The sequence below is a fragment of the Sinocyclocheilus grahami genome, unplaced genomic scaffold, assembly GCF_001515645.1.
Source record: "Sinocyclocheilus grahami isolate Dianchi unplaced genomic scaffold, SAMN03320097.WGS_v1.1 scaffold973.1, whole genome shotgun sequence".
Taxonomy (NCBI): Eukaryota; Metazoa; Chordata; class Actinopteri; order Cypriniformes; family Cyprinidae; genus Sinocyclocheilus; species Sinocyclocheilus grahami.
Genome location: NW_015506152.1, coordinates 288,886 through 299,287, shown reverse-complemented (window position 1 = coordinate 299,287; position 10,402 = coordinate 288,886). Strand labels below are relative to the sequence as shown.

The 10,402-nt window shown below is 34.8% G+C and overlaps 1 protein-coding gene across 1 annotated transcript in view; it reads right to left on the bottom strand.

The window, feature by feature from the left end:
- The window catches only part of LOC107565002 (RNA-binding motif, single-stranded-interacting protein 2-like), a 49,416-nt gene that overhangs the window by 15,150 nt on the left and 23,864 nt on the right, over positions 1-10,402 (bottom strand). The window contains exons 3-4 of the mRNA XM_016250186.1: positions 3,156-3,214; positions 2,965-3,056 (exon numbers count right to left, since the gene is read on the bottom strand). Coding sequence (XP_016105672.1) covers positions 2,965-3,056; positions 3,156-3,214 — 151 coding nt within the window. The remainder of the gene's footprint in view (positions 1-2,964; positions 3,057-3,155; positions 3,215-10,402) is intronic.

Sequence of the window (10,402 nt, the reverse complement as noted above, 5' to 3'; positions counted from 1 at the left end):
GTGTTTTACTTCTTTATGTATTTATTCATGTTCAATGTCAACTGTTGTTAAGAGCACTGACATTTTTGCTACAATTTCACAATAAAAAAGTACCTAATTTACAATATGTTGTTGCTGTTGTTGTTTTAATGTAAATCCCTAATAGAGGCTACACTCCAAAAAAAAAAAGAAAAAAGAAAAAAAGATGACTCATTACTCATTTTTTGGACCTCAGCCATCCAACTACAGTACACAGACTGTCAACACACTCTCAGCAGGTAAATGATTTCTTTCTTAAAATGTCTATTATTTTTAACTTTCAAACTGTAACTGGTTTCCTAGCAATCATGTCTTTTTCTCTTTTTAGTTTAAGAGAACACGTAAGTGTGACCAGCTATGTCCAGTTAAGGATACTTCTTTCCCCATCTCCACTAAGTAAGTAACAAAGATATTGAATTTATGGTCCATATTGTTAGATTTATTTATTTTTTATTTATTACTTGGGTTTATGCATAAACATAACATTGTGAAGTGCTCACATACTGCTTTTGGCCTTCATAAACATAGTTGTTTTTACAAAAACAAATGGAAGGAGACGCATTGTAACTCTGAACTCAATTGTGCATTTCAGATGCTGTCACATCCTACAACCTCGTCATCTGCAGAGAGAAACTGCCACTCAATCACACCAAAATACACATAATGATGGACTTACGGGCATCATAGAGGATTGTGAAAATACAGTATTTCACCAGAACTTGGTTTTTCTGTTTCTATTTTTTTTTTTTTACTTCTTTAAGTATCTATTTATGCTCAGTGTCAGTTGTAATGCATTAATGTATTCTGCTAATAACGGTTGTTATGTCACTGTCATTTTTGCTACAATTTCACATGTCATTAAATAAAATAAAAAATACCTAATTGACACGTTGTTGTTGTTGTTGTAAGACCAGGCAGATAGAGGGGTAAAAAAAAACAATAGTAATAAATAATTTATTCAAATAATATTAATGATATAAACATACTAATATTAATGAAAATAAACTATTATTAAAAAGGTTATTTTTAGCACCTTTAAGGTTCTATATAGCACTTTCAAAGCATGGTTCTTTATGGAACCCTATAAAAAGAGCGTACCTTGGCCATCTGAGCTTGAACTCCACTGGCCTTGAGCGCCATCACAGCCTTCTGTGCTGCTGCAGGACTGTCGAAATCCACAAAGCCATAACCTACACACACATAAATAAACAAAGTGAATACATTTATGTCAAATGCATAGGCTATTTCATTGTGATTCTCTCAAGAACATAAAGCTGATCTTTACTCACCTTTGCACTTGTTGGTAGCTTTGTCCAGAATAGCCTTGGTGGACACAATCTTTCCATACCTATAAAACATCAATACAAAGACTGTCAAGTGTGACTGTGTACACTACTGATCCAAATTTTGGGGAAAGATTTTTATATAAACCTATTTCAAATAAATGCTTTTTCATCTATTCATCAAAGAATCCTAAAAAATATACAACATGTGTCACCGTTTCCACAGAAATATTGGGCAGCACAACTGTGTTCAACATTGATAATAATCAGAAATGTTTCTTGAGCAGCAAATCAGCATATTAGAGTGATTTCTGAAGATCATGTGACACTGAAGGCTGGAGTAATGATGCTGAAAATTAAACTTTGATCACAGGAATAAATTACATTTTACAATATATTCACATGGAAAACAATTGTAAATTGCAATATTTCATATTATTACTGTTTTTTATCAAATAAATGCAGTCTTGGTGAGCATAAGATACTTTTTTTAAATATATTTTAAAAATCGTATCAACCCCACACTTTTGAACGGTAGTGTGTAACAGTGTTTTACTTCTTTATGTATTTATTCATGTTCAATGTCAACTGTTGTTAAGAGCACTGACATTTTTGCTACAATTTCACAATAAAAAAGTACCTAATTTACAATATGTTGTTGCTGTTGTTGTTTTAATGTAAATCCCTAATAGAGGCTACACTCCAAAAAAAAAAAGAAAAAAGAAAAAAAGATGACTCATTACTCATTTTTTGGACCTCAGCCATCCAACTACAGTACACAGACTGTCAACACACTCTCAGCAGGTAAATGATTTCTTTCTTAAAATGTCTATTATTTTTAACTTTCAAACTGTAACTGGTTTCCTAGCAATCATGTCTTTTTCTCTTTTTAGTTTAAGAGAACACGTAAGTGTGACCAGCTATGTCCAGTTAAGGATACTTCTTTCCCCATCTCCACTAAGTAAGTAACAAAGATATTGAATTTATGGTCCATATTGTTAGATTTATTTATTTTTTATTTATTACTTGGGTTTATGCATAAACATAACATTGTGAAGTGCTCACATACTGCTTTTGGCCTTCATAAACATAGTTGTTTTTACAAAAACAAATGGAAGGAGACGCATTGTAACTCTGAACTCAATTGTGCATTTCAGATGCTGTCACATCCTACAACCTCGTCATCTGCAGAGAGAAACTGCCACTCAATCACACCAAAATACACATAATGATGGACTTACGGGCATCATAGAGGATTGTGAAAATACAGTATTTCACCAGAACTTGGTTTTTCTGTTTCTATTTTTTTTTTTTTACTTCTTTAAGTATCTATTTATGCTCAGTGTCAGTTGTAATGCATTAATGTATTCTGCTAATAACGGTTGTTATGTCACTGTCATTTTTGCTACAATTTCACATGTCATTAAATAAAATAAAAAATACCTAATTGACACGTTGTTGTTGTTGTTGTAAGACCAGGCAGATAGAGGGGTAAAAAAAAACAATAGTAATAAATAATTTATTCAAATAATATTAATGATATAAACATACTAATATTAATGAAAATAAACTATTATTAAAAAGGTTATTTTTAGCACCTTTAAGGTTCTATATAGCACTTTCAAAGCATGGTTCTTTATGGAACCCTATAAAAAGAGCGTACCTTGGCCATCTGAGCTTGAACTCCACTGGCCTTGAGCGCCATCACAGCCTTCTGTGCTGCTGCAGGACTGTCGAAATCCACAAAGCCATAACCTACACACACATAAATAAACAAAGTGAATACATTTATGTCAAATGCATAGGCTATTTCATTGTGATTCTCTCAAGAACATAAAGCTGATCTTTACTCACCTTTGCACTTGTTGGTAGCTTTGTCCAGAATAGCCTTGGTGGACACAATCTTTCCATACCTATAAAACATCAATACAAAGACTGTCAAGTGTGACTGTGTACACTACTGATCCAAATTTTGGGGAAAGATTTTTATATAAACCTATTTCAAATAAATGCTTTTTCATCTATTCATCAAAGAATCCTAAAAAATATACAACATGTGTCACCGTTTCCACAGAAATATTGGGCAGCACAACTGTGTTCAACATTGATAATAATCAGAAATGTTTCTTGAGCAGCAAATCAGCATATTAGAGTGATTTCTGAAGATCATGTGACACTGAAGGCTGGAGTAATGATGCTGAAAATTAAACTTTGATCACAGGAATAAATTACATTTTACAATATATTCACATGGAAAACAATTGTAAATTGCAATATTTCATATTATTACTGTTTTTTATCAAATAAATGCAGTCTTGGTGAGCATAAGAGACTTTTTAAAAATATATTTTAAAAATCGTATCAACCCCACACTTTTGAACGGTAGTGTGTAACAACAAAGAAGCAAATCATTTAATATCTGACGCTCAGCAAAATCATCAACAAGTTACAAGCTACTGCATGTAAAATGCACAATTTCACAAAATGCACAATGTATTTTCCCATTTTTATAACCAACTACTGGTTTTTGGAACTCTTTGGTAGCTTTGTGTTTTCTCAGACTTCCACATAAAGTGTCAGAACTGCCAGTGAATCTCCCATGACTCACATTCACAGCATTTCTGCATGTGAAGTTGGCCAAACACACCTCCTCCTACGCATGTGAATGACTCTGAGGGAGATCTCCGCACTCCAACCGGCCTCAACGCTGCCGGTTGTTTGTTTTTTTTTGTACAGGTTGAGACATTTCCCTGGAGACAAAACTATTTGTTCTGGGCTTTTCTCCACCACACCTTTCTGTCTGTCCCTCATAACTAAAAATAGCCAAGTATATTATGGTACACTATGAACAGAACATGATTCTCTTTCAGTGTGGTGTTGTAGCGAATTAGCTCACAACAGGAAATATGAATAATTAACCATAACTAGTTATAATTAACTATTCATATTTTAGATCCGCTGTAGATATTTAGCTGACCTCTCAGGGTCAACTGTCTTGTCAATTCTAAGAACGTTAATTTCCTGGTTAAGGGAAATAACTTTCTTACTGTACAATTCTACCAAGCTTGTAACGTAAATCTGCATGTTTAGTGACTCTCTTCCGAATACGAATTCATAGATACTAGACATGGTAGAGTTACTTATATGAATGAGTGGTTTATCGTAAGCATGAATAAAAATAGTCTAAAATACCACAGATTAATACAAAACAGCAATAATATACACAATGGCCTGAAGAATATGTGTGTTCATTCAAAGAAAGGTTTTCCTATGAATTAATTATTAGAAAAGTCCATTTCTACTGTGCGTTTGTCCTGGGACATGCAGGGATTTTCCCTGCTTTAGATACTTTTGGCCAATAAACCCAGTGATATCAGCGTTGGTTGCCATGCAACAAAGGGGCCTGCTTCGGCCTCCTGGGGTGTTACGCATTCCGGGGGGAAGGGTTCATGGGTCCTCGTATGGCTTGTTAACTGAGGGGGGGTTACAGAGGATTTGTTAAATATAAAAACAAAATATATATTGTGTGTTTGATTGGTCCAGACACTACAGTGTGTAGGTGTGTATCTGTTGTCTTTGGCAAAACAGTATGACAGAAGTTGCTGTGTTCACAACACAATCACCACAAAGAGTCACTGGACAAAAAGGATAAGTAAGAATGATTTTCTCCAATCACATTAAAATGGCTTCAAATATGTACTTACTGTAGGTATGTATTTCAATTAACCAATACTGAAAATGTGTACAGGGTGGATGATGCATCACATTATTAATCACCATCAAGATCTTAAGCTAATATTGGTAATATCTAGATTTGGTATTATGCTCATATGTGTCACGGGTTGTGGTTGTAGAGAATGTGCACGTAGGAGTAGGAGTAAAGGAGTCTTTTTAATCAGCATCAACCCCGTAAACCATTGAAAAATAACATTGATCCAAGACAAAGAAATGACAGAAACTGAGGGCTTATAAAGGGCAGGCAACTAAGGAGCAAACGAGATGATTAATTCAACACAGGTGGAAACTAATGAATGATGATTAACTAAATGAGCAGGAAACGATCCAAATAATGACAGACAGGAACTAAACCAAAACCAACGCGTGACAATATGAGTATCAACTGTTCAGCATTTCTTTGTAATAAAGAAATTATGGGAAAAGGAAAAAGTTCATACCCCACTGGTTCTTTTTAAATGGTGTGAAATACATTTTTAAAAGCACAAATATACGCTGTACTATTTAAAATATGCACTGCAAAAAATGGTTACCTGCAATTACCATAAAAAGCTATTGCTATTTATACCTTAACATTTTGCTGGTTTAAATTAATGCATTTGGCAATAATAAATAATAATTTTTAATAATCTTGGACATGAATAAAAACTGTTCATTCAGATGTTACCATTTTTAAGTTACCCCTGAGGTCATACGCACTGCAGAGTTTGTAATAATAAACATAATTATAAAATAATTAGCAAAAAGTTTAATATATATACAGTGTTGGGAGTTACTTTTTCAAATAAGTAACACCAGTTACTCTGATTTCCCATGTATTGACTGACAGCTCCGTCCTCATATAATTAAGTTACCCCTGAGGTCATACGCACTGCAGAGTTTGTAATAATAAACATAATTATAAAATAATTAGCAAAAAGTTTAATATATACAGTGTTGGGAGTTACTTTTTCAAATAAGTAACACCAGTTACTCTGATTTCCCATGTATTGACTGACAGCTCCGTCCTCATATAGAGAGAAATCAGGATTGAGTGCAGAGGTGCTGTGTGCGGTGTGTGAACATGATGTTACTGTAGCTGTAGACTAAATGTCAACATGCATTTCACTCATCTCACGTACATAAAAACAGATTTAGTATTCCTCAATACAAACTGTGAAATGCAAACTCAGAATATGAAGCAAACCTGCAATAATTAAATAGCACAGTCCTTTTGCCACGGTTGTGTCAGGAGGAAGGCGAAGGAGACAGCTGGTGCAAACCAAACTCAGTTTAATAACAAAAAGGCAGAACAATGGGAAACACAACGTTGAATAAATGTGAACAGACAAAAAAAGACTGAACAGACTGGGGCTTAAATACAAGACAAACGAGGGTAATTAACTAGACACGGGTGATACAGGTAAACTAATAATTAAACAATGAGCAAGGGAACTAATGAACACGGGAACATGACCAAATAAGGAAAAACAGGAACCAAACAGGAAACACAAAAAAAACTTTGACAAAACAAACATGTGACAACTTTATGCTCTTTTATGTTTATGTCTCCTTTAATCCCATTTTATTAACCAATGACTTTGCTGCTGACCTTCAATTATCCAATTCAACTATACTAATAAGCAAAAATGACTTTAAATAAACATAACATTTGTGATTCTTTTTTTTATTATTATTGCTGATGAGTGTTGAACTTTCTTATTCTGTGTCCTATTCTTCAACTGAAAGGTGTGTTTGAGCTGCACTGTCTGTACAGATGTGAATTAACATTTCCTTCAGCCTGAGGCTTATTCATTTCACTTTTGGCTTGAAAGGACTTTTTTGTATATTTGTATATTTTTGGAAAAAAAGTGTATTTGCCAAAGTTACTTTTATAGTTACTTTTTTAGGGAGTAACTCAATATTGTAATGCATTACTTTTAAAAGTAACTTTCCCCAACAATGTATATATACACACACACACACACACACACACACACACAAACACACAGGACATGTCAGCGTCTCAGAAGTATTCATTATCAAATATCTATCTCTAGTTTTTAGTTTATGTAAAACTATTTATCATGCTATTAATTTAAAATACTAATGTCTAAACATGAATTATTATAAACAAAATAAAACAAACTAAACAATTATTATAATTGAATAATAAACATATTTCGTGCAACTATATAGTGACAGTATTTGTAAGCAGTTTATTTGAGTACATTACACAGACACACAAATCATTATGTATTGTCATGAGATAAATAATGTATTAGATGAAGTGCACGCATGTTTTGTGCTCTCGTGAGCTTCAGTGAGAGCAGACGACTGATGTAACCAGACACAACTTCTGTCTCCTCCTTCAGCTCCTCTCTCTCTCTCTGGGTCTTAGTGTGCACTGGATTCACTGTGCCGTCACGTTGATTGTGTTTGTGTGTATTATTTTACAGGATTATACTTTATGATTTAAAAAAAATTATCTATTCATAATTTACACTACCACTGTTTAATTTGCTTCTCAAATCTGAGAAGAATTTTCATCTAAAAGCGTATACCTAGATAAATAAAAACTTAGATTAGATTATTTATTTGTACAAAATTTAGATTGGAAAATTGTAAAATATTTAATTTAATTATAAATATATTCCATTCATAATGTCTGTAGCTTAATAGTAGCAATGTAGTTAACAGTAAAAACGCTCGTCATAAACTGATTCTAATCCTCGTTCAGATCACAGATCACTCTTCACTGCACAGACATTCCTGTCTGTCTCGGACTCTTTTCCGATCACGCTGACATGTGGGAAGTCTGACGTTCGGCCAGTTGGCTCAGTGGAGTGCTGCTGGCAAAGCTGCTTTGGAATGAAATGAAGCATAACTTTCTACATTGAGTACAACTGTTGGAACAGTACAGGTGTTATTAACACATCGTTTGGCTCTCACAACAACCACCTTGACTGTCATGAGTTACAAACACCGCGTCAAAAGGCCAATACGGTTCATTTACAAATCAGCGTTGGATTTTAAACTAGTCAGAAGAGCCCATCCTTAAGTCTAAGATATTCTGTTGTAGCACTGCAGTTAACAGGCATTTTGATAGCTAATTTGTTGACTATTTCTTTGATTGATTACATATTTAATATCTTATCAAAATCTTTCTGTGCATGCTATACATTTCTGTCAGGACCACTATCGTCAGAATGATAGATACTTAGCATAAAGTTTGGTTTGGCGGTATGGTTCTGTTCTGGGCAAAAAACCTCCCTGCCCATCCATGCAGCCTGTCATGAATGAGCAGGGAGAGCAGCAATAATAACCCCCCCAGGGTTAACAGAACAGAACAAGGCAGATATCATTAATGTACTCAATGATATTTAAGTGTAACACTTTATTCAAGATAAAGGAGTCTGATTAGCAAGGAATATCAGAAAGCTAAGTCCTGACTGTGGCGAAAGGTGGAGCTGGGGATGGAGGAGGGTAATTTGCTCCGAAGCAAGCTAAAAAGCTGCTGAATAATACTGAATACAGCTTATATAGGAATGCCGCGATAGGTGTCGTATTCTTATAGGTAGATGTGATCAGCTGAGAATCAGCTGATGCAAGCTTGACTCACGTGACCTGCCAGAACTAACGCTAAAGCTTAATTTATGTTTTAACATTTTTGCAGACAAAGTAATATGTGTATATATACATACATATATATATATATATATATATATATATATTATTTTTTTACAATTTTCTTTTTGTGCTTTACAGAAAATATATTTTTTTAACATAAATAGCTATTTTCTTTAAAGTGGTGAAACGAAATGCAGTAATGACCTTTGCAGAGATGCCATTTTCTAAACAAATTATCAACAGAATGGGATGCAGAATCATATTATCAGTGTGAGAGTACGATAACTGAGAGGATAAAGTAGAAAAAGGGGAAACGCCAACACAAGACAAACAAAAAGAGGAAGTGCCTTATTATGTTGTGACATACATCCTATAGACCAGTTCAAAGGTAAGCAGTCAAACTCCTGATCTGATTTTTCATTGGGTTGTGTGTGTGTGTAGAGACGTCTGAGCCGCTAACGTTCAACCATGACCCAGTTAGCTCTGATGCTGTCCTTTCCTTCACTTGCTCTGGTATTTGTTTCCCCTTTAAAGAATTTCCACTGCTGACACATCCTCACCTCTCACCCTGTGATCTCCTTACTTCAGTCCAGTCTGCTGCGCACCGCTCACATCTACCAGAACACACCGCACAGCTCGATGGCTTTAATAAATCATCTACAGCTGAACATCAGCACAAAGTTACACCGAAACAAAAATAACTGATTGTAATTACAGATTTGCTTCTCAGTCAAACTCTGACAACAGAATGAATGTATCATACACTCTGTTATTTCTGGTGAAACATTTTTACATTTAAAACAGAAGAGTAATTTTTAAAGCTGTGAAATCATTACAATTTACCTTATGAATAGCTTAAATTAGGTACTGAGGTAGATCTGTATAACTACATTCATGACAAATAAAACAGAGTGCACTATACAACACTAAATCATTTGAGAAAACTGATTTATGAACCAGTATTTATCAGCAATGTGAACTTGCATTATTTGACCTCCCTAAAAATAAAACGCACATCCTATTCCTATTCACTACTATGCGATAGCAAAGAGACATGCATCGTATATATCTCCTGGCACATCCTCCATCTAACCACAGGCTCTTCAGCACAACAATAAGCCCAACGTTACAGAAATCCCTAGAAACCCCAACATAACAGACAGGGCCGTTGCTAGTGGGGTGAAAGGTGGTGACGATTATAGGGGCCCACGGCTGTGTCGGTGTCCTTAATGTTAATCCAAGAAAAATAAAAGAAAGAAAATCACTCACTGCTCTTGACTGAATACATTTTTTAGTTTTACAAAACTCATCGGTCTGAAAAGCGAGGTGTGCTCTGATTGGCCAGCTATCCAGTGCGTTGTGTTTGGCCGAATTCCTCAAGCGTGTGACGGAAATGACTTATAATGACTTACACTGTGTTTTTACGCGTTGCGTTGCATCGTGCCGCGTAAAAATAAAACCTGTGTCTGCATTTGTGATCGGAGAAATGACAAACAACAAGCGCTACTCTACACTGCCCAAAACTCACGTTTGAATCATCAGTGGCAAATCCTTTAAATATAAAAACGTACTTACAGACTGTGAGTCAGAACAGCCGGCATTGTAGTCTACTCTCCCAGGATCAGGAAACAGTCCTCCATAAAATGTGCTGCACACATCTGAATATTTGGGTTGAAGTGTTCTGGAACAGTGTTGTAAATACAACTTAACCACTGATTTCTAGTCATGTCCTCTTTTGGAAGACCAAACAAAGTAGT